General features: G+C 40.0%; 1 protein-coding gene across 1 annotated transcript in view; it reads left to right on the forward strand.

Moving 5' to 3' along the window:
- The window catches only part of Pip4k2a (phosphatidylinositol-5-phosphate 4-kinase type 2 alpha), a 159974-nt gene extending 136233 nt beyond the window's left edge, over positions 1-23741 (forward strand). The window contains exons 7-10 of the mRNA XM_046423027.2: positions 11677-11790; positions 17538-17781; positions 19172-19275; positions 21495-23741. Coding sequence (XP_046278983.1) covers positions 11677-11790; positions 17538-17781; positions 19172-19275; positions 21495-21575 — 543 coding nt within the window. The 3' untranslated portion in view covers positions 21576-23741. The remainder of the gene's footprint in view (positions 1-11676; positions 11791-17537; positions 17782-19171; positions 19276-21494) is intronic.
- The last annotated feature ends 2005 nt before the right edge of the window (positions 23742-25746 follow it).

Raw genomic sequence — 25746 nt, forward strand, 5'->3', positions numbered from 1 at the left:
AAAGAGAACTTTCTAGAATTTGATATTGAATGCTTTTGTAAGGCCAGGTAGGATAAGCACTGAGAGTTGTCCCCTGCATTTATGAAGAGGGAAATTTCTGGGGATCTGGTTGAGGGAGATGGGTGGGAGCAAAAGCCAGATCCCAGTAGTACATGAAGAGGTGACGGAAAGAAAAGGAAATGGGTTCTCCTTTACCCATTTGTGTTCTTAATGTGCTTTAGTGGTATGTGTGCTTTTACACTTCAGTCCCAGTGCAAGTCACTTTATAGACAATGGCTTTAGCCCTAAGAAGCAGCAATGATGCCTGCCAACTTCCAAGCTGCTCTAAGTGAGCATGTCAAGTGCCAAACACTTAAGCAAGCAACCTCTGAGCAGCTCAGCAGTTTAATATCATTGGGATTTTCTCTTAGGAGAAAATATATGATTGCAAGAGCCACACATACTCTTTGACATCCTAACCCCATGCCAACCTAAGTGAGAACTGTGGACACGCTGATGTTCCTATTCCATGTCAGTTGCTCTGTTTTTTCTTTATCCCCAAGTCCCTTAAGATTACTATGAGCAGCATCAGTTTCCTCTGTTGGTTTTGATTTCTTCAGGTTCAATCCACAGGGCCGGATCTGCTCCTATGATAACCAGTGCCAAGAAAAGACAGTTGCGGCTAATGGTATGATAGCCGCTGGAGGCTAAATCATAACACATGAGCATGTAGGAGGGAAAGCCACAACTATGTGATACCTTATAGCTGTGAGATTTCCCCAGAAGCAGAATGTGCAGTTCCCTGTGTCCCTCTCCAGTGTTCTGCCCACAGGTCTCTCTGCTTTCTAGAACCCTGTGCCATTAACCACAGTTCCACTGCCCTGAACCAAAAAAAGTTCAGCCCCTTGCCTAGTGTAGATTTCTATGGAAAGAAATAAGAATATAGAATTTGTTTGAGCAGAAACATTTTCTCAGGACTCTGCTAGGCTGCTTTTTGAATGTGTGACCTTCTTTCCTCTCAATATCTCCTTTGGAGGTAGCTTTAGAGAAAGGGCAAACCCAAGAGGGTTTCAGATCAGGGTCCAGCTTTCACCTTACCTAGGGTAGTACCCAGGCAGCCTCACACAGCTCATGGCAAATGCAGAAACCCTGCCTTGATCTGGGATTTTTTTTTTTTTTATATTAGTTTCAGTGTTTTGAGAATTGTAGAGGTGAGCAATAATAACAGATGTTTTTTGAGTAAAAGCTATATGCCACAGACTATTTTGAATCATACATGAATTTGGTCATGTCCAACCACCAGATGAGAAGGCTTGCAATTATTAATTCCTTTGAGTGCCAGAGTGACTTCACAGACAGGTTCAGTAACTTGTCCTAGGTCCCACAGTTAGGAAGTGACAGAGCCAGAGTTGGATCCCAGTGCTCCAGCACCAGAGCCCATATTTCTAACCTCTGTACCATTCTGTCTTCTAAATATTCAGGAGTGTTTTTTTCCCACCCCCTCTCTCTGTGTCTTCTTTCTTTTAAGGATATATCAAAAATTCATGTTAATTCCATTAGCCATGAAAATGAATGAGGAAAACTTTACTACATTGACGGAAACATTGTGAGAGAGTTAAATACATGCTACAACAGGTCATCCTGGGTCTTTTTTTTTTAAGTAGTAAAATAAGTCATTTAGTGTCATACTATGTTGGCAAAACAACTCTTTTGAGAAGTTTGAGTGTTTGAAGTGTGCATTTTTGGACCCAGAGTCTTTCTTCCTGTATCTTATACTGTGTAAACATTTGAAATTGTCCACACTGTTGACCTGAGAAAGAATCCAGTGCTCCATACTTTTTTGGGGGCTTAGGTTTTTGATAGCTCTTCTTCCCCAAAAGGCAGAGGCTCCACAAGGACACCTCATCTGTCATTGTACATTACAGATGCTCACTGGAAGGGTAGAGGAGAAATATATGTATGGAAAGTAAAAGTAATGCAATTAATAATCCATGGTAGGAGTGGGCCCTGGCAGCAGAGCATCTCCTCTCTTATAGCAGAAACATTTTGTTAAACTGTAATAGATTATGTAAAATTCATTAGTGGAGCTGATCTCTTTTTTTAAAAAAAAAAACTTTGGATTTTTAAGCTATGAAAAAAATTTTTTGCTCACGTTTTCTGCCAACTTTCATGTTTTCTTTTATAATCAGCTAATATTTTTGACTCTTTCAAAAAAAAAACCATAAAATTCTTTTGTCTTCACAAATAAAACCATAAATGCTATCAAAACAATCACTGCTATCTTTGGTTTGAAATATTTGGGGAAGGCTAAAAATATTTGTTTTCTGCATCTTAATCTTTTAGAAATGAAAGCAAGTGATTTGCAAGAAAATTATTCTCATTGCTATCGTTGTACAATGATGTTCTCTTCAAATGATGGTTACAGTGCAAAGAACGATTTTCATAGAGAGTCTCCATTGACATGGCTTAATTAGTAATCTCAATTCTTCTTAGGTTTTCTTTCATTGGAATCATTATAACTGTTTTAATTTCCCATACTTTTCACTTGTTGATGACAAGTTTTGAAACTGTCATTTCAAATATTTAGTGATATAGGTGCAGACAAGTCCCATCCCTTGGATTTCAGCTTGACACATAATTAGTGTGATTTGAATTAGCATAATAATGAAGATGGAACAGAAGGAAATAAAGAAGTTATATTCTAACAATAATGGGATCACTTTCATGGCAACAAGTATCAGAACATGCATGTACAGATGTCTGGAATTTTTTTTAAAAAGAGCAGAACATTACTTTTTTTTTTTTTTTAACCATTGTCAAATTCTGACAGCTGCTATGACTTGTTTTATTCTTTAATTCTTTCCTTTTTAATGGAAGGGCATCTTCCATTCATGGCTCCAGCAGTTTCGCCTCCTCTAAATGAGACAGAGAAATGCGAATCTCCCTGGTGGTCGATCTTTTCACAGCTGCGCTGCAATTCCAGTGTGACATCAAATTAGTAATTATAGCTGAGCAGACTGCTTTTTACAAATGACAGTCTTAGCATGCTGCCAGCTAGCAAGCTACTCAGCAGGGAATCCAGGGAAGTAAAAGAAAACATAACTGGACTCACTTGATCTCTGGGGGATTTGACCTGACTCTTTAAAAAGCCCATGTTCTTGAGAGAGAGAGTCCTGGGGATTTATACAAATATGCATTTTGTTCATCGTTCTGCACAGTTCTTCTCAAAACTCATGTCTGATTTTATTAGGTAAAGTAAAGCCTGTGTAATGGAGTCATAGGGTCACAATAAGAAGATTCCTTTTAACACACAGCCTTCTCCCTGGAACCCATTTGAAAGAAAACAGCTGCCCTGCAATTGGCATTTGTGTAACTATATTGGCAATAATCATTGTTGACACTTTGATAATGGGCTACAAAAAGCCGCCTTGTCGATTCTTATGCATTGTGAATTGCACTAGCAATTAAGAGACTGTCACCATCTCTGACATTTTACCTATTACTGACTGAAGGTTTGGGAGAATTAAGCATTAATACCCTTACATCTAAAAATGCTTTCCTAAACCAGTTTTCAGCATTTCTTTTGTGATCTTTAAATTGTAACAAATTATAATTAATTACCTCTATCTGGTCCTTCAGACTGCAGTCAAAGGCAAGGTAACAAGGGTGGCAGACCCCTATAGAAGGTACAAAAGCACAGCAGTGCTTCCTTCTGGAAGTCTTCCTTTTCCTCTCCATTAAAAAGACCTGCTTTTCCACTGTAGGCAAGTAATCAGTTAAAAAGAGATTGCCACGGTTTTCAACCCTCAATTCAACTAATGCTTTAACCTTGTTCTGTAAAATTTCTTTTCTCCCAAGAAACAGAAGGGAGCATCTCTCTCTGCCAGCAATGTTAGGAACACCTATCCCACCACCCAAAGCACAGGGCAAAGTCCCCCTCCTGGGCAGAGGCAGGACTTGTTTCTCAGACCTTAAAGGCAACCCTAGTGGGGCTGGGGATGTGGCTCAAGCGGTAGTGCACTCCCCTGGCATGGGTGAGGCCCGGGTTCGATCCTCAGCACCACATACAAACAAAGATGTTGTGTCTGCTGAAAACTAAAATGTAAATAAAATATATATATATTTAAAAAAAAAAAAAAAAGATTACTGCCTCTAAAACCTATTTAAAAAAAAAAAAGGCAACCCTAGTAACTTCTGCCTCCTGGACCAGAGATGTTTTATAAAAGGGAGTGGGAGTTTGTGGGCAAAGGCACCAAACAGAAGATCAGGGAATCTGAGTCCCATCCCTGGGGGAAGGAGACATGTGCCATTAATGGAAGTTTGAGATTTGGGGAAAGGTCATTTAATTTTGTCCTCATTTATAAAATTAAAGGATTTGAGTGTATCATTGGTTCTCATGCTTTCGTGTTTATGAGAATCTCTTGTTTCAAATGAAGCTTCTCTGGACCCTCCTTCAGAAATTCCATTCAGCAGTAGACTTCACTTAGGGAAGTCCTAGACTTAACAGTCGCTAAAAACTCCTCTGTTCTACATAAGATTCAAGCGATAGCTATTACAAACGCAAAAGTGTCCTGTACCATTATAACAGCAGATGTCTAAGCAGGCCATAAGAACCCTACCTGCAAACCAAGAGGGTGTTCTAGGAAATGCGTTTTCTGGAGGGTTTGGTTTTGTGCTGGGGATTGGATCCAGGGACCATACATGCTAAGCATGCTAAGTATGGCTGGGGCTACCCCCACCCCCAGCCAGGAAGTAGGGGTTTTCAACTTCAGTGCATTTGGAATTTTTCCTGACTAGTAAGTGTGGCATGTGAACAAAGAGAGAGACTCTCATCTTACAGATTTTTCTCTTAGATTACAGCATTAAAGTCCTCAAGCCTTTTGGACTTACTGGCTTAGAGTGATATATAAACTCTAAATTACCTTAATTTTTATTTCACTAGATGAACTCAAGACACTCAAAAGCACATATGGAACAATGCTGTTAGTTAATGGAATTATTTTAAGATAACAGCTTTTTCAGTTGGTTCTAGAAAATCTTGAAGTAGAAAGAAGACATGAAATTTAATGTTGCCTGAATTTAAGCCAAACTACTACAGATGTATAATCCTTATAATAATAAAATAATTAGTATTAAGCCAGAAACAATAGGACTTAGCAGACTCCTTAAGTTTTCAGCCTTTGATATTTGGATTACCACTGAATGCAACAGTCTTCTGACCAGATGGGAACAAAGCTATTTCAAAGGTTCTCTTTTTGTAGGTCCTACATGCAGATCAGTGGTCACATCACTGCTTGTGGAGGAATACCAAACTATCACTTTTGCATTGCCACCTATACTTACATTTATAAGAGTATGAAAATATCAGAAAAGGAGTCAATTATCACATTTTACATATCAGCTTAAATTTTTTGAAGATTAAGCCATGTATGGTGGTGTACACCTGTAATCCCAGTGACGAGGGAGGCTGACACAGGAGGATCAAAAGTTTAAGTCCAGTCTCAGCAACTTAGTGAGACCCTGTCTTAAAAAGGGCTGAGGACGTAGTTCAGTGGTGAAGTGACACTGGGTTCAATCCCCAGCAGCCTGTGTGTGCGCTCACACACACACATACACACACACAAAGAATTTTTGAGAAAATAACCAACAGTTAGGCCTCACCAGCTTTAACAATTCAAAACAGCAGAATTATAGCAAAGTTTATCCAGTTTTGTGCCTCTTAATTATAGCACTGTTTCACAAGAATTTCGAGGTGTATCTTCTTTCCATTTTTTACATATATACAGGCACACAGATTCAGAATTAGAATCACAGAACTTTCACACATGGATGATGGTCACAGATGTGTACATTCTCACTGTTTTCTTTATGGAAATTAGAAGTTAGTAATGAGCTATTGGATCATATTGCAAACCAGGAACTTATGTAGACCTTCTGTTTATATCGTTAAGGGAGGCTATGATATGTGCTTTTGTGAGAAAACACCTGTTATCTTTGCTGCTTCTGAAAGAACTTTATCCACATTCACTAATTTGCCTTTGCATGTATCAAATTTGTGGCTTAGCTCTTTTGGGAAGCAGAACTGATTTTATTATAAATCTCTACCATCTCTTGTTACCCCAAAATTGATACCACATATATGATGTTATTCCATCAAATTATTTTTATCCTGGCTCCAGTGTAAGGATTATCTGAAATTCTCCCTCTGACAGAAATGCTTCAGGAGTGTATTTTCAAGTTCATAGGCTCTGATTTTTATGAAGTTTTTTGGCAAGCATGGTAAAAGAAGTTTTATTCTGTTTCCCAAGTTTATTTTCATTTAGGTGGACTTGGAATAACAAGTAAATCGGGAACATAAGCAGTCCCTAACATAAGACAATAATTAGTATATATATTTTAAGTCATGCGTGCAGCTGAGAGGGTCACAGTATCAGCCCATCAAAGGGACACCATGCAGCAATCTTTGACATCAAGGTTTACAATTAGATTTTTTTAAATGGTTTACTAAATGAGTACATTGAACAAAAGTTCATTTCATTCTAAAATACAAGTCCTTTAATCACAGAGTATTATGATATATATTATCCTTTGCATTGAAACCTTCTGGTGCCAAAATCCTGTTTGCATTAAACACTCAAGTGTGACCGGGTGCATTTCATCTTCCCAGTAAGGTTTATATCCAGACTAAAACAAAAACTTGGCTCTGTATTACAGAGATGTGGGCTTCGTGCACTTTAATAACTTGTATTTTTTACTTTCTTGTTCTGTTGTTAATGGTCATGTACTATACAGTTGGCTCTTTTTCTTACAAAGTGTAGAATGATAATAAAATCCAGTATTAATTTAGTTTGAATTCTGTATTTTAAAGTCATGTTTCTGACCATAGTCACTAAAACAAAATTCCCTTTCAAATTTCTGGTTTTATGGAACCTTAAGATATCCTATGATGCTATCTTCCACATAAATGACAGCAGTTATACATCAAATCTCAGAACCAAATTGAATAACTGCCACATGCACATGCGTGTGCACGCGTGCGCGCACACACACACACACACACAAAATGGGGTAGGTCCCATTTGAAATAAATATATTTAAATCCTTTCAGTAACACTCTGTTGTGTTGGTTTTCAGAGATTCCACAAAAATTCATAGTAATTTGAAATTTTTAAATATAAAAGTGCTAAGTATTTTTATATTAAACAAATTTTGAAGGTTGTGGTCTTCGTTTCCTTTCTACCCAGTTCCAGTGGGAAGCAAGCAGAGTCCCGCGTCTCTTTTGCCCACGGGATCCTGTGCTCTGTCAGTTCTTGGGTCATTGTCTGCCTAGCTATCCACAGAGGCATATGTTCATTTCTAAAAATAAAAGCACTGAACTTTGTAGCCATTCTGAATATTTTAAAATCTCAAACCCCTGGCCAAATCTGTCCTTAGAGATCATTTATGTCTTTTATTGAACCCCAGGGGATAATAAGTGATTATTTATATTCAGAGGCTTTTGTACATTTTAAAAGTATCCGCTTGCTGTGTACTTCAGGCTCCGGCACAGTGGAGTAGATGTCTGGACCTCATGTTCATATTCATTTGTCTCTTAGTTACACATAAACCATTTTGACCATGAGCAATATTGTTACAAAGTGTGTTTCTTACTATTGAAGAATATAGACTTGCTCTGAGGCAGATTATAATCCTGTACTTTAAAAGAAAAACTTCACAAAAATGTGAAGTATTACAATGTTGCCAGTAAATTCGCTACTTACTCCTTAAGAATGAGTTCACTACTCCCTCATATTTGGGTGGTATTTTCTGGCTTCTAAGCTTTCAGTTCATGGATTTTTTTACTTTAAGTCAGCAAAATATCATTCACTAAATTATCCACTATTATAATGTGCTCACTGAGAAAAATTAACCCATGGAAAATTAAGGTTAGACAAAAGTCAGCAAATTTCTGTCTTTGACCCTATATAAAATCACTAAATGTTATTCCATGCATTTAATAAATATTATAAACTATAGATAATTTGTTAATTAAAAAAGCTAACTTATCCCATTTTTATAATCATATAGCCACATTTTCATTTGGTTTTCAGTAAAAAAATTTTTGAAAGATATTTTTTGTCAGTTTTTCCATTAGGACTAGAATGTGAACCAGGGTCATAGTAGGGCCCTTGGAGCAGCTCAGGAGTCCTGGCCAAAGACCGGGCACTGTGGGAAGGGTATGGGGAAGAGCAGGAGAGCCCAGAGAGGACAGTAGTCAGAACACATATGGCCCTGCCACCCTTGGAGTCTCCGGATCACCATGAAACCAGCCAGGAGAACTGACTTCAGACAAAGAAATAGAGTTGGCCAGAAAGACTGCTGAGTGCAAGCTGGAGGCAGGTGGGGGAATTCCCAGTGAGGAAGCTGTTCTGTGTGTCTTCAGTCAGCCCTCTTGGCTTGCTCTGCCCTCTGTTTCAGGTTTTAAAGATCCAGACCTCAAAGACTGCAGCCTTGGAAAACTGAGTACAAACCATCAGCATTCAAAAAAAAAAAAAAAGGGTAGAATCCATTGCTGCATTAAGATATCACTGCCCAAAATTCTGTGCTGCTATCACCTTTGTGGGCAGCTTTACACCAAGAGTTTATTAAGACCTTTAATTCATGGTAGTGTTCCTCCTCACTTTTAAAAAATGGTACATTTCTAACTGCTATTATTATCAGTGGGGTGTATTGAAGATTTTTTTTTTTAAATGTTTTTTAAAAGCTAAGCCATAAACTTTCCTTGAGTGCAAATCACTAGGGGATGGAATTGTGTGGGATTGGAGGTATTAAGGATTAAATGACCATCTCAATCCCACAACCCACTTGGGACTTGATCTTGATCATTTAATTCTTAGTAAAAAAGGGAAAGGTTTTTAGAAACCTTTTTAATATTTTTAACCTTGTAAATATTTTTAAGAAAATATTTTGAATGCATTCTCTCAACACGTAATACCAGTTTTAAATCCCTACAGTTTGTTGAATGCTAACAACAATAATAATGGTGGTGGTGGTGATGGTCATGGTGATACTAATGGTTGTGATGATGATGGTAATGGTACTGGTGGTGATGGTCACAGAGATGGTGGTAGTCATGGTGGTGGTGATGGTGCTTATGAGTGCCGGTCATGGTAATAGGTACATTCAGCATTTAAATGTGTCATTCTGTTTCTGGTTGAATTCTCAGCATAACTCTCCCTTAGTAGAATGATTGAGTTAGGCTACCTGGATTCCTAGCTCAACTCATCAGTTACCAAGCTGTGAGACATTGATAATATTGCATACTTTTAGTTTCCTTGTCTGTAAAATATGGGTAAGAATGATGGTTTCATGTGGAGTACTTAGCACAGCACCCATGGGTGCTGCAGGGATAGTGGTGTTTCCTCATTTCTCACATTAAGAAACACCCTGGAGAAGCTCAGAAACTAATCTCCAATTCTGACACGTAAATGGTAGAACCAGAATTGGAACCTCAGGATTCATGACTTCAAAACCCTGATGTTTCTAAGCACTGCCTTAGGGCAGACATTTGGGAGGAGGGTATTTGTTAACTAGTGTTGGATTCCTCTTGCTCAGCTGCCCTGCTAAGGACCCTTCCTTGCCTCTTGATCCTTTCAATAAGCCCTTAAGTCTTTTAACCAATCTGGTGTGCCCTTTTTTGAACTTGATCCAATCTAAATATGTCCCTAGTGCCTGTGAAATTCACAAGTAAGCTTAGTAATACAGTACACTGTCCACAGTTTTATGAGGCAGGATTAGACTTTCCCTGTCACATGAGGTAATTCTGCTGGGGTGAACCTGAAATGGCATTCATCTTCATTAATGTGACTAGTGTTACAAACACATTTCTAATGTGTAATTTACTGTCTTGGCTGTGGTCTGTCGTCTAAGCCTTCACGTTTGTCAAATACACACACCACACACACACTCTCACACTCCCTCTCCCATCTTTTCTTATACATATAAAGTGAGTTGTGGAATTGAGATGGATATCCTTAATCCTTAACACCTACAGTCCCATACAGCCCCATCCCCCAAACATAGTTACCCAGAAACACCCAAGTTGTCTGTTTGGAGAATCAGGATCCTTCTCTAGTTCCTCTTCTTTTGTGTGTAGGTCTGGCTGCAACCCTTTCTAGCATGGTTGAGGCGAACCTTTAACATTGATCTTAAAGACAGTTAGGATTTTTACTTTTTTACATTGATTACATTATTTGTTAATTATTAATGATCAATTTAGTGAGTTATTCTACAAGGCCCATCCTGAATTTTATGACGAAGGGTATTGCATTTATTTCCTCAAGACTCTCATGACTCATCATAAAAGTGACAAAATCATTCAGTCTCCCCTAGAATCTTACTTATCTATGCCTCTTACAAGCTCACACTGCTCTGTTTACTGGCTCTCATGGCTTTCTCTTATACAGTTCTACAAATACCTAAAATAGAGATTTTTACCTGTTCCTATCCGTTTATATGACATTAATGCAGTAACTGCCTGTTGAATCAAATCTTTGGATTTCTGAGCTTTTCTGTACCTTCTTTGTAAAGATAATTGTTTTGACAGTAGTCCTACATAATTCAAAGTTACAAATGTTCAAATTTTTCCAAAGTTAAAAAAAATTAATACTCCAAGCTATTAATTCAGATATGTATGGTGTACACATACGTTTATATAGGCAGATGTGAATATGTTGACATACGTGTGTAAACTTTACAAGTGAAAGGGGAAATTATTCAGTTCAAGCAATCGAAACATGATTCAGTAGATATGCCCCGTGCGTTTTCTTTAGCAGAGAACAAACAGGGTGGGAACTAGGAAGGAGAATATGTTGTTTCCTTAGATTTGTTTGTTTGTTTGGTTGGTTGGTTTGGTTTCTTAAACTTTCCCAGAATGGATAATTCTATTTCAAACTACTCTATTTCACACTATTTTAAAACTAGGTGTCTATATTATCCTGTATGGCACAGCACAAGCTGAAGCTTTTCTCTGCCATGACCCACATTTTGAGTCACCCATTATGCTTCATTGGTTGGCAGAGTGCTGTTTACTTGCTGGCTTACCCTCTTGTTAATTTGTCAAACATAGAGCCTTCATTTTAATATGTGTAACATACTTAAGAGACATTTTCTTTGACATTATCCTAGCAACAGAATTTCCTTTCTGGTTGAGTGTGCAGGAGGGTTTGAAGGGGCAGAGGAAGCTGACTCAAAGAGTAGATATGATTACAGATGGAACTTCGTGGGCAAGATAGTTTGTTATTTGTAATCAGAACCCAGGGAAGGCTACTCAAGAGTCCTAGGAGGGGTGGAGTTGGGTTGTACCAGTAAGAAAATTGAGGGTTGCTGACCAAGTATTCCAAGAATACCAGTTCTAAAGAGGACCTCTCCAAAGAAAGTGAAGCCAAGAAAGCAATGGGGTTCATTCCTATGAAGAATATGAAAGGTTTTGCAAAAAGCTTATAATAGGGAGTATGCCAGACCCCTATTCCTAGGGGGATGTGTCCAGAGACCACAGTTCACTGGTGCCCCCTGGCGGCACTTGAGCCACCCCACATTCATTGCCTTAAGTGAGACCCCTGCAGTGAGCAGGGCAAAGTAATTTTCAGGGCCCACGGGTATGCAAATTTTTATATTTTATTCAAGCTTCTTTATCATTCTATTTCTCATTTGTTTTAGGCCAAAGAACTACCAACCTTAAAGGATAATGATTTCATTAATGAGGGCCAAAAAATTTATATTGATGACAACAACAAAAAGGTGTTCCTGGAAAAGCTGAGAAAGGATGTGGAGGTAAGAAAAATACCTGGGAAGGACAGCTGCACATGTCTGTGTCAACACTGTTGGTTGTTTAGGAGCTTTTTATCCCTTCTATTTAAATCTGCAACCAAGGTAAAAATATATATATCCTATATTTCTCCAACTTAGATTACAAACTGATATACCTCTTGTTACGGGATCTGGTTCTAAGATGAAGTGTGCCAGTTCAAGATGGCAAACCCCAGAAAGGCCTGCTATCATCTTCTGGGTATCTCCACCCTCAGGTTCCCCTGTGGTGGTTGGGGGGCTGGCCTTAGGAGTAGGTACCGCCCATGGCGGTCTTCCTGCCCACAGATACCAGTACCGAAAGGGTGGGGGAGCCCTGGGTTCTGTCAGACAGCAGAGCATGGCAAAAAAAAAAAAAAAAAATGTTTAGTAACTATTAGAATCTTGGCACTCTTCCCTCTAAACCACATCTCAGTGTTGGTAAACGCAGACACAGTCGCTGGTTGCTTTTCAAATTTCTACCAGCCACCAGGCATATTGTCATGGGGCTAGAGAGCCAGCCTTGCCCTGGGGGAGGGCGGGAGAAATAAGACCTGCTTTCCACTGGGCTTTCAGGTTGTCATGGAGGAGAGCTCTTTGTAAATACTGTTAAGAATTAAAAATATACCTCTTCCTATCGTCTTGCTTAGTATAAAGACATTGCAGCTGTCCCATTGGGCTTCCTTATTTCATTATTTGAGAAATAAGCTCAGAGAAAACCTTATTTTCTTAGAATTTGTTGAGTTACAAGACAGATAAAGAGAATTCTAATTTAGGCAATTACTAAACTAAGTTTCTCTAGGCTGTTCCTCTCCTTCGTGTGTGCTCTTTTTTTTTCTTTTTACTGACGTACTGTTCCCCACATACTAAGATCTGCTACTTAGAGGGAGGCTTTGTGGAAAGATTTTCTTTTTCATGTCATTAAACAAAAACAATTAAACTGGCTAGAGCCAAAGAATGAATGTCATGCATTTGATTCCCATGAAGGCAGAAGCAGTATTTTAATTTTCTTTTTAATCTTCTAACAGTTCTTTTCATTGCAAAACACTCAGGCTGACCAAGTTTGTTCCTAATTATTTTTAGATCATTTAACAAAATTTTTTCACATTATTTTAACCTCCGTGGTATGCATATTTGGATTAGAACATTAGTATTGGTTACTTGTGAAGTATACAAGTGTCTAGTTAAAAGAAAAATAGTGTTTGCTTTTATCGTGTAACATTTTTCTCTGATCTTTTATTAATAAACACGTATTTTTTCTCAGTTGTCAGTGGTTATTATTAAGCATTTCCTCTTTGTTTGGGGGTCAACTTGATTTAACTAGTAATGAAATACAGTACCACAGGGAAAATATTCTCTTTTGGATTTCTACTGATTAATCAGCAGATCTTTGATCCTGAGAATAATATTCTTTTAGCAATGATGGTAACTAGCCCTCAGGTTATCTGTGGTCTGCCCCCAAAAAAAAAAAAATTTATTTTTTTCTGTTGGCTGTACCTCTCTATGATATTTAGCCTCCAGAAATAATGTAACTTGGGCAGTTGAAACTTACAGTTGAATTACACAAGGATCCTCTTTAGCCTTTTGTTGTCTCTAATAATGTCGTTGATTAAAGGATTGGATAGTTTAATCCCGTTCGTGGCTCTCACACTCAGCGGTTTTGTTGAAATGAAGGCAGAGCATAAAGCGTTCTTTCATTTAAAAATTTCTCAATGGCTGATAACAGTGTCTTTAGTTGTGAAATTCATGCAGAAGCATCATTAAATTTTTAAGCAGGTAATTATGGTGAAGTAGCTTGACATCTGATCTAGATAATGAGACCAGAATTTAATCTAGTTTTCTTTTTCTCATCAGTTCCACACTTTCTAATTTAGCTGACTGGCCTAGCCACTGAAGTTTGAGTAGAGTTTGTTTTGTTTAGTCTTTTTTTTTTTTTTTTTTGTTTTCTTTCCATTCTGCTTAAAAGTAAAATGTCTGAACCTATTATGACTCAGTAAATAATCTATTTTTCCCCCTAAAAATGGAATTGTCATTTGAGAATCTGTTGCTTTTTTTCCTACAATTGAAATCCTATCCAACTAGTCACTTGCCAGGCTGGGGACTTTAGTCCAGATAGCTTTACACATAACTAAACATACAGGGGGATATTATGTAGAAAATGAAAGTCACTTTCTGCCCTGCTTCTTGACCACTCTGGTCATGACCCTGGAGAGTCACCTGGATCTCTCCTCTGTTGGCTCACACTGAGCTGATATTACACAGTGCAAACTGTGCTCTCCACATGGGATACAGCGCATCTCAGCTGTCTCAGGTTTATGGACCCAAAACCATGGCAGTGAGCAAGAGGTGGATGAGGTAGGGGGGTAGTGGCATGGGTGCCATGAAGCACACAGAGCCTAAGTCCTTTCTGTGCAGTCATTATCTCTTTTTATGCTTAAAACAGCTCTTGAAAGGTGGGTACTATTACTATCCCAGTTTAATGAATGCAAAAACTGAGTTCAGAGATCTGTGTAATTTGCTCAAAGACACAGAGCTACTAAATTGAGACAGAGATTTGAGACCATCAGAGACCTCACTCCTAAATATGCTGGAAACAGATGTATATTCAAAATGGTTCTGAAAGCAGAGCTGAAACTTTCTTTTCTGAAAGACGAGAATTAAAATTTTTAACAAGTGATCAAATGTTGAATAGGGTTGACTAGAATTTTAATTTATATCTCAGGTGTGTTGGGAGATGGTAATTTATTAAAGCAAATGTGTGACTAAAGTTAGAAAGTAAGGTTCATTTAAATCTGTTGTGAAGGATAGTACATTCACTGTTCCTCTGACATGTGATTTGGTAGAAGAGTTTGGGATGGGGCTCAAAGAGTGTGAGGAAGGTGCCAGCATCCAGATTTGTTATAGGCTGGGAGCATAGTTCAGTGGTACAGTGTGTGCTTAGCAAGCTCAAGCCCTAGGTTCCGTTCTATCTGTATCTATATATATCTGTGTGTGTGTGTGTGTATTTGATATAATGAGGAATTAATTATTAAGGAATCAGTCTCAGTGGGATATTCTGAAAGAAAAAGAGGTAGATCAGAGATCTGGCGGGTAATTGTGAAGACCTTAGAAAGGAGGAAAACAGGGAACCTAAAGACTTAGAAATCTTCATACATTGAAATCTTTTGTACTTGAAAAGCAAACACATGAGTTAGAGGCTTGAAGGAAGGAACAGGGAAAACAGAGCAGTTGTGTCTCGAGTTCCTGTCATTAGCTGGAGGCCAGTCCCACAGCTGAGCCATCCTGTCTGCCTTCCTTGCCCCTGGGCTCCCAGCCCACAGAGGTTTCGTGATTTCATGTTGCAGATCTTCTCTAACAGGAATCTTGGTTTCAACAGCCCACTTCATTTCACTCTACCTCGGAAGAATTTGAAATGAAGTTTGTGAAAGACAAGAGCTAGTGAGGCAGGCTTTTCCATGATTCTCTTCCCAGCCCATCAGCTTAAGCCAGTGTCCCTTGCATGTTTGATGACCAAAGGCCTTCTACCATAGTAGAAATCAGATTGGCAGTTGTAGTACCGCTTCCCACTGTTGTGCACAGGACATCGTAGTCTTGTCTAGGCTACATTATCTATTTTATCCCTTCCACACCCCTGGGAGGCAAATGCTATTATCCCATTTTATGTTATACTAACTGAGGCTCAGAGAGGTAAACTACTTAAAGCACAGAGCTAATGAGATATAAATAAGACTTACTCTCCTTTCTGACTCCAAAACCTAGACTCTGCTTCTTTATTTTTTTAAGAAAGAGAGAGAGAGATAATTTTTTAATATTTATTTTTTTTAGTTTTTGGTGGACACAACATCTTTTATTTTTATGCGGTGCTGAGGATCGAACCCAGTGCCCCGCATCGAACCCAGTGCCCCATGCATGCAGGCGAGCGCGCTACTGCTTGAGCCACATCCCCAGCCCCTAGACTCTGCTTTTTAAGGTCATCTGAGGCTGGTCCTGTGGCTGGCTCAGTGATAGATCATTTGCCAGTAAATGCAAAGCCCAGGGTTCCATCTCCAAGAAGAAGAAAATCGATACTTAAAAGATTGATACTTTTTTTTTTTTTAACCAGGGATTGAACCCAGGGGCACTTAACCACTGAACCACATCCTCAGCCCTTTTTTATGTTTTATTTTGAGACAAGATCTCACAGAGTTGCTTAGGGCTTCACTAAGTTGCTGAGGCTAGCTTTGAACTTGCCATCCTTCTGCCTCAGCCTCCCGAGCCACCAGGATTACAGGCGTATACCACAAGGCCTGGTGCTTCTGTCTACTTTTAAATAATTCTATTTCTCCATATCTGAGTATAATATTTATACAAGTTCTTTTTTTCTGAGTTCTAAACTCATGGGGCAGTTTTAGCTGGCCCAAGGGATCCATGTAGGAAGGTGCCCACATGGGAGCTGGGAAAGGACTGGTGGCAGAGCAGGCTTCCTGGGCCTATGGAGAGGAAAAGGCATGGGAGGCAGCTAGTCAGCAGCCCCCTGGAGCAGGTGCACCCAGAGGTCCTCCATCCTTGCCAGTGAGGGAACGTGCCTCCTCACTCCTCTCTGAGATGTCTCAAGATAAAGAAATGGCCTGCAGGTCTCCACAGATTTATTTCATTTTCAGCCAGAACTTCAAGGCCTGTCATTTCTTATGCTTGCCCTTTGTGTATGAAGTTTGTCTCCTCAATTCTGTCAGAATGACCCAGAAGCCTGTCAGCCACTCAACTCAGTGATCAGGAATGGTTCTGAGTTCTTCGAGAGTCAGGGTTGCACACCTTCTTGGACCTGGAGCTCAGAATCAATCAGAACTAGAATCAAAGCAGAGCCACCAGCTGGGGGATCAGGAAGCCAGCCGTTTAGTCCCAGCCAGCAGATGGACCGCTGCCATGCGCACCCAGTAACCCGTCCACACCAAGTGAATCAGTTGAAACACTGCACTTAAAAGCACAGACCTGGGTGTATCCACCCAATAAAAAAGAAAGAAAAAGAAATCATGGCATAGAAAGTCAAAGAACTTGGCATACAGGAGTAGCCAAACCCACAGAGCTAGGTCTTGCCTGACAGTGTATTCCAGCCAGGGCTGCATCAGAGAAAAGGGGGTGAAAGGAACCACCGGGCAGAGCACTTCAGCTTCTTCCATCCCCCTCCTTCTACCCAGAGGCCTGACAATGGTCAAGACAGAGGAACCCCACTACTTGTGATAGCACTAACAAAATTCATTTGCTGGTTGACTGGGACACTTGGGCTTTTACTTATTCATGATGGACCACATAATAATCTCCTCTGCAGGGTGAGCTGAATTTCAGAATGCTTTCCCAAACCACTCTGAGACACTGCTGGAAGCCACTTGGGAGGTCCCTGTGTTTTCCTGTTAGCCAGTCTCATTGTTGGGAGAAACTTTCCCTTCCCTCCCTCTGTGGCTCTTTCTGGCCAGTCATGCTCTCTGCTCTCTGGTATAACCCAGCCTCATGTGAGAAATGCATGCCTCAGCATGCAACTTTGCATTTCAGGGAAAATAACCCTAACTCTGAACTGGCCCCAAGTACAAGGCTGTGTTTTAGCCAGAGAAACCGTCTTAGAGTATGAGACCCTCATGCAGGGGGATTGGAGGACCCCTTTGGCACTCCTGCCTCCCCCTCCCTCACAGCCTTCCCTATATGTGAGTTGGTCTTTAAATCTTGCTTAAGATATAACTGACTGTGTCGACTCCTCCCTCCAGTTCCTTGCCCAGTTAAAGCTCATGGACTACAGCCTTCTGGTGGGAATTCATGACGTGGAGAGAGCCGAGCAAGAGGAGGTGGAGTGCGAAGAGAATGACGGGGAGGAGGAGGGGGAAAGCGACAGCACCCATCCAGTTGGGACCCCACCAGACAGTCCCGGAAATACACTCAACAGCTCACCACCCTTGGCACCCGGGGAGTTCGATCCAAACATCGATGTTTATGGAATTAAATGCCATGAAAGTAAGCTCAGTTACTGTCAATTCTTTTTACGGGTGTAGTGGTTTGATTTTTTGCACTGTGATCCATCAGTAATCAGGACCCCAGTTACAAGTGTGCTGTCCTGCAAGACTTCTCTCCAAAGTGCAAGTAAATTTGTTTGAGAACAAAAGTATGTTAAAGGGAAATGGAATCTTTCTGATGTTAGAATTAAATGTAATCAGATCCTTGAATTTTGTGATGTTGAGGGAATAGGGCAAAACCACCAACTATTTTAGCTTTATAATTTATACATTTACAGATATAAATATCTATATACACACATGTACACATTTATAGGTAAGATATACAAGAAATATTTTTAAATATTGTTAAATATTTTTTCTTAGCTGTCTTTCTTAATTATTTATTTATATTTATGTGGTGCTGAGGATTGAGCCCATGGCCTTACACATACATGCTAGGCAAGTACTCAGAGAAATACCCGCATCCCTCTCTTATCTTTTAAGTAAGTCAAAAGTATCACAAATCTATCCTGAGTGAGGCACATGTGTTGAGCCCACCATGACCTTCAGGTGGCCTTCTTGTGGGAATAGGACCCTCTTCTATAAGTCAGATTCATCTTAATCCTTAATATCTATGTAATTGAATATTTGAAGGAATATTATATTCTTCCTTAGCCATTTATTCATGAAAAAAGTCTTAGTTATATTGTTTTTGTTGTTTGAACAATACAACATGCACCTTTTTTTGTTTATTTTGTTTTGTTTATACTAGGGATTGAACATGCTAGGAAAGTTCTACCATGAAGCTACACCCCTTACAGCATTTTCTAAAATCTCAAACTGCTTCTTAACCAAGTGGGTCTGAGTTGTTTTAGTCTTTTTATTTTTCTCACCAAAATTGTTTCTTTAACATAGAAAATTACTGTCAAATTCACGTTTTTTACCATTTATCATTTGAAACATATTTTTGAAAATATATAGAAAGTAGATAATGGAGGGAAAGCCTTCATCAATTCTGATACTATGTCCAATGAGAATTATGAACAGTGTATCTAAGAGTAGAAAAACCTTAATGAACATAATTAGTTCTACTAGTTAGAGCATTTCAAAAATAGCATTTTTCTTTATACCAAATCAGTACACTATCGTTAAACAAAATAAAGATTAACAAAAATATAAACACTTGATCTCACCCTCAGACCTCTGCTGTTCACAACCTCATCCTGAGGCTGTGACGTTGATTTTTGTTTGTTTGTTTGGGGTTTTTATTGTTGTTACTTTTTGGATTGAAAGAAGATTGAGTCCAGGGAACGCAGCAGAGATGCAGGAGAGACGATGAGCTGGTTTTACTGCCCCTCCTGTGACTCTCCCTCACCCCAGCTCACTCCTCTGCTCTTCTCCCTTTCCAGACTCGCCTAGGAAGGAGGTGTACTTCATGGCCATCATTGACATTCTTACTCATTATGACGCAAAAAAGAAGGCTGCCCATGCCGCAAAAACTGTTAAACATGGCGTAAGTGTCTCAGCTTCTTCCCTCTCTCTGCCCATCAGTCCCAAGTCCTCTAGGTGACGATTGTTCCCTGAGTCTGAATGCAAGGCTCAGAGCCAGCAAGGTCCACTGCGACCCCTGCACTTACCATGACTTCTGTGCCTCAAGAGAGTCTTTGGAGTTTCTGTGCTGGGGATGTGAATAGCCACATGCATCACTAGAATATTATACAGATTCTTCTGTGTTTGAAAAATACCCCAAAAATAAAAGTTAAGGGAAGATAGTTTAGTGTTTTAATATGAAATGCTCCAAGCTAAAGCAGGATTCTCCTGAATATGCAGGATTCTATTTCATTTCTCAGTAAATTGTATTTTGTTCCTATTACAGAAATCTCTTGAGTATAATATCTAAGTTTTATAACAGCAAAACCCCTCATATTTATCCTTTTTGCTCAGAATTATCATTATCCTAGGCATATTAACTTGTATTGCAGAGATCCATTACAGCCTTCCAGGTACTAAAAAGTCATGAAGCCCCATCCCACACAGATGAACTTGGGTCCTGTTTGTTGACGTGGAGGAGAGGCGCCTCCCACAGATTGTGTGGAGTTAACCAAGATACACCAGGACCAGCAAACTCAATTAAAGGCTCTTTGTCATCCCAGAGATGGAACCAGCCTAAAACCATATTCCACTGGCCAAAGAAATATTTCAGTCTTATCAACAATAGCTATGGTGGCTCTGCCATATGCAGGCCACAGACCATAGACCAAGGCCCAGTGAGCACATCAGTAAGAGAGGTGTGCAGTGGGTCACCATCAGAACCTGCTGAGCACCGTTTTCAAATTATGCACATGACAGGCACACTGTCCTTTTCCCCCTGGTCATTCCAGCTCATAAGTTGAGGTTAAGGTCTTCAGAAGGCTCCATGTTGGTTCTCATGTTCTGCTCAGATGAAAACCATCGGTAATTTCAAAGACAGAATTGGAGCAGAATCCCTGTATCATTTTCCCACTTGTATGACCTTGAAGAAATATTTTTGGAGCTTTAGTTCCCTGGGCTGATAAAGGGATTCTAATGCCTTGCTTGGTAGGGAGTTACAGGGGGATGTATGAGCACACTATGAAATTGAAGTGTACCATGGCCAACATGGCTCTGACTTAGTCTCCCAAGTAAATTACCAGTTTAGCTCTGTAACATGGCCTAAAATCATGGGCAGTTTGTAAGAACAAAACATTACTCTTAGCAAAGGGGCGCTATGCTAAGCTGGTGTTAGGGGTCAGCCTGCCATCATGGCCTGCTCTTCAGTGGAAACCCTAGCAGGCCAGGCCTGGAAATTACCAGTTTGCCCATGAACATGAGTGTCTAACCATAGCACCTAGGGACTTAGTTGAACTCTGGCCTTACCCTTTGTAGTTCAGGAAGCTGGCCAGTAGCTGCCTTGAGTGTGCTGGTCAGCACTGTTCATCTCAGAATAAAAAATCCCCCCTGGGCTTCTGCAAAGGGTCATGCTTCCTGACTCTATGCAGGTCTCTGTGAAAGGAGAACAGTGGCACCCCTGTCCTGCTGCCAAGACACCACCCCCTCCCCCTTGGGGTGGCAGGGAGTCTCACCTGGCTATGGTACCAGGAAAGAGCTTGGGGCAGTGTCCCAGGATCTGTCACTGCTATCACTTACCTCTTGTAAACTGAGGAGGTCCTGAAAAATTAACACAATCCTCATTGTTATCAAGGTTTCACTTTTGCCAATTGTTCATTTTTGTCATCTCCAGTCTGCTTTCTTGCAACGTAAAGGCATTGTCCCTTTGCCTCTAAATGTCAATCACATCAATTTGATGTTAATGTACCAAACATGGCCAATTTTATTTTATTTTTTTTTTAGATTGTAAATTTTCCCTTTTTTTTGGTATGTGATAATAGTCTCTAGTGCTGCTGTGAGCCTTTGCTTCATTTTCAGACATAGATTCGTAGGCATCTTGATTACTATGCCAAACAGTCTAGGTAATTTGGGTTATGGTGGTTCAACGGTAGAGACTACATAGATGTGAACATTGTTAGCTGGAAGGCTGGGGGTGTAGCTCACTTGCCCATCATGCTTGAGGACTTTCATTGGATCCCTAGCACTACAAAAAAAAAAAAATAGCATTATATTCATCTGCAATGGGAAATAACTGTAAATATCGAGTAGTAATGTAGGGAAACCATAAACATTATATCAATATTCTTTTCCTCTAAAACTGCCCAGGCTGGAGCCGAGATCTCAACAGTGAATCCAGAACAGTATTCAAAGCGCTTTTTGGACTTTATTGGTCACATCTTGACGTAACCTCCCACACAGCCTTGGACAGACATGAGCGTGGGAAGGACAGAGGTGGCTTCGTGTAGGAAAAATGAAAACCAAACTCAATGAAGCACTCATCTTTCAGGAAGCAAACCTCCTTGTTTACATCTTCAGGCCAAGATGACTGATTTGGGGGCTACTCGCTTTAACAGCTACCTGATATTTCCCAGCATCGTTCTAGCTATTTCTGACTTTTCGTGTGTGCGTGTGCGCACACACGCTCGCGTGCACATTTTTAAATAATCAATTAATTAATTAATTAATTAAAACCCATCAGCTTGAATCAGAATGTGTTACCACAAGGAAACCCTCTGATTCGGGCTGTGGCCGAAGGAATGAGTGAAGGAATGAATGAGCACGTGGGGGGAGGGTAGAAGGAAACGCACGTCAGAGCAGCCAGGTGGGCACACAGGATAAACTGTGGATCGGTTTATTGTTTTGAGTTGAAAGATGTGAGACAGTATTCATAATAATAATGAAGATAATAATAATGATGATAATAATAATGATGATGATTAAAAGGAAAAAAGAAAACCTTACTGCGAATGTTACACTTCCACCCCGCACGCAGACACTCCTTAATAGTTGTCACCTGAGCCCCCGGGCACTGGGTGGGAGAATGCTGGCGTCTCCATGTGCACTGGTTTGAGGTTCCATCCCCACAGTTTGGGGACCCCCAGTGTCCTGGAGTAACACCCCTCCTCCTCCTCCAAGAAGCTGATGCCGGGACTCTGTCTACATTTTCACCTCCCTAAATATGTGCAGGAAAACTGCTTGCTTCCCTTCTCTTGCCTGGAGACTCACTGTTACACCCTATGTTGCAGTCTAGGAATTAATGCTACAACATAAAAACCAAGCTTACCTGAGAGGCGCATAGTTTGGGGCAATGGTAGCTACATCTCCTGCTGCAGGAAGATGAGCAAAGAAATAAAACTGAATTCTCCCGGGATCGAATGCAGATCTGAATTATAAGAGTTTTGCGTTTGACCACCGTTTAAACAACAATGGTGTTTTGTTACGAATTATCCCTTTAACTGAAACCCTCAGTTTTACTGTTTACATTATTAGGAAAACAGGGATATTTTTGAATCTAAAAGTTTAATATACAGCATGTGATTTTTGAAGTTTACATGTAAAGTCATTTTACAGTGTAGGTGAAATGATGTTTGTTGTATTTTGAGATGTGTCCTGCAGTTGTGTTTTTGAGTGAATGTTTTGTTCAAAGTACATGATAGACAGTCTTACAATAAAAAGAAAAGGATTGTTTTGTCTCCTCCAGATGTACATTTATCAACCTAATGATTTAAAAAAAAAATTTAACCCAAATCTGGTTATATAAGTTCATTGCCCTAAACTGTGCTGATTGTGTTTAATCAGGTGAAAAAGTTCCAACATAAACCATGTACCTACCAACTTCTCTGCATTTTCTAAAAGGCATCAAGTTATAAATACTAGACTTGCTTAGAGTAGGTTATCAACTTATATGCTGTGCTAAAAGCTGTGCCTTTAAAACTCTTTGTTCAAAACATGAGATGGTTTTTGTAGGCAGTTTCAGAAAAGGAAAAATAAATCTACCCTTTGATAATGACCTACAACCCAACCCCCCCACCCCAAGCTGCCTCTTCCCTTTACTGGAGGCTGCAGGTGTGCCCAGGGTATGTGGGCTGCCTTCACAGCGTCTCTGGAAGCCAGCAGCAGTGTCATCCCATTACCATCTCCTGACTTTACATGATCTGTTCTCCAGTGATGTTAGCTCCACTGTAACATAGTTGCACAAGTCTGTATTTTATGTATTTAAATTAATCAGTGCTATGATTTGGTTCCCCACTACCACCATTAATTATGGCATCAACCCCACTTCAGTGTCCCAAAGTTGTACCATGGTTCCTTTGACCCAAGACTTACAGACATGAGACCCTGAAGTAAAGACAAGGTACATATTCATGATTTGAGTAACCATTTTCTTTGTCGCCAATCTGTGTATGCTTTTAGAAGTTTACAAAATGCTTTATTTTTGTCTGTAACAGCCTCTGTCAATCATTTCTGTTGTTTGGACAGAGTGAGGAAGTTTGCCTTGTATCTCCCAGTGCTAACAATACACTCCAGTCATGAGCCAGGCTTTACAAAATAAAGCACTTTGATGACTCACAAGGTGGATCCTTTGTTCCTTTGTCTCAGCTGTGTTTCTCTGTGCTGCCAACGAATTTTAAATGCTCAGTACCCAGAGTATCTACCTAATCCATGAAAAGGTAAAAGTCAAATTGAATTTTTTCAGTTTCAAGAGCTTTGCCTTCAATGTGTGAACTATTTTCTCATTAAATAAAAATAACTTTTCTAATAAAACTGACTTTCTTCAAGATGGACAGGTAGAGAAAAAAAAAAGTCTCTGGAGAATATCCCAGAAGCCACATGGGTCAGCATTTTTTAAAACCTTCATTGGGGTTGGTGCCTGTAAGCAAACATGGTGCTGTGGTAGCACTTGTTCTGGAAATGCACGCTCTACTTCATTGATACTAGGAGATGGTTTAAACATGGTGCATGTTTCACGTTGTTTGTGTGCAGTTTGGTCCCCAAGGAACAGGAGACCAACACGGGAAACTGCACCAGCTGCACTGAGCCACACGAGAACACACAAGACACACCTCAAACATCGCCAGCGCCTCGGCTCACTATGGTGTGATGCATCACGCACACCCACCTCTGGAGCCGAGACTTTCTGCCTGGCCTCAGGTCACCCTTCTTTCTCCACTTTACAATCACCAAGAGCTGCGATCCTCTGACAGCCATGATCACAGGCTCTACTCAATTTTTCAGAGTTATTTGTACTTACTTTGGTATTTATATTTTCCAGCCATTTAGCATGTTGGAAACTCCTGCCATTTTTATTGAATTGGGCGGGGGGGGGGAGGGGCGGGGGGGACCATGAGTAGTGTAGTTTTAAGGTGTTGTGCCCCTAGTTTAATTTTCCTGAGAAGTTGTATGATTTTTACTGTATGCTTTTGCCTAAAACTAATTTCTAAGGACACTTCTGTCACATTATTACAGAACTGATTGGTCAGCGGGGAGCTTTAATTCTGTTTTCTTTGTGGGTGATTTGAGTGTTTTTCCTTCATTTTTGTTATTTAATTTCCTGAAATGAAAAATTTCCTGGTTCCAGAAAATTAGTTCTTTCTAACTTAAAAAGCACAAAAGTTGTTATGAAGCATTAACCCTTGACACAACACTTTAGAAGTAGTAGTTAGGAGTTAAGTGCAAGCTATGAGGAGCTCTGTGTCATGAGCAGTAATGGCCATAGCGTGCGCATGTATATAACAGGCCCAGAGGTTGAGCAAAGAATTAAACTCCCGGAACTCTTGCCATCAGAGGTCTCTGAGGCCTCTCACACTACCCCACACGAGTTGGCACAAAATCAGTGATCATAGTCACTATTATACATGTGTATCCTTTGATCTCTCAAAATAAATGGCTCCATCTCTTCCTTTATCCCCATCTTCTTAAATAGCATTTTATTAAATTTCAATTACATGATGTAGAGATTACTACATTAACAACATAAGAATTAGACTTCATAAAAGACAGAAATTCTGCTATACCTTTTAAATTTCTATGATAGGAGTGCCCTGATACTACAGGGATCTTGGATCTTGACTGTCCCTCAAAGGCCATGTGTTGAAGGCTTGGTCTCCTGTATGTGGCACTATTGGGAGGTGGTGGAACCTGTAGGAGGTGGGTCTAGTGGAACAAAGTCGAGTCACTGAGGGTGTGCTCGCAAAGGAGATGTGGATCCTGGTCCAATTCCCCTGCCCACCATGTTTCTCTCTCTCACTCTCTCTTGCTCACTTGCTCTTTGCCTCCACAGGCCCAAGTGACAGGGCCAAGCAACCATGGATGGAAACCTCTGAAACTATGAGCCAAAATAAACCTTCTCTCTTTTTAAGTTGCTTATCTCAGGCATTTGGTCACAATGCAGAAAAAGTAACTAGCACACCTACACAACCTTGTTCAGCATCTGGCCAACCTTCCTTTGCTCCCCTTTCCGTTATTCTGAACTGGTATCTTTAAACTGTCGGTATATCAAAGAGGCACTCATGGTGAAGTGACTCTGAAGACCACAGAAGCAGGGAAATTAGAGTTGAAAACTTAAAGTGATTGTTGA

This window comes from Marmota monax, unplaced genomic scaffold (assembly GCF_021218885.2).
Source record: "Marmota monax isolate L192 unplaced genomic scaffold, Marmota_monax_Labrador192_F-V1.1 WCK01_AAM20220418_F8-fsc00098, whole genome shotgun sequence".
NCBI classification, from domain to species: domain Eukaryota; kingdom Metazoa; phylum Chordata; class Mammalia; order Rodentia; family Sciuridae; genus Marmota; species Marmota monax.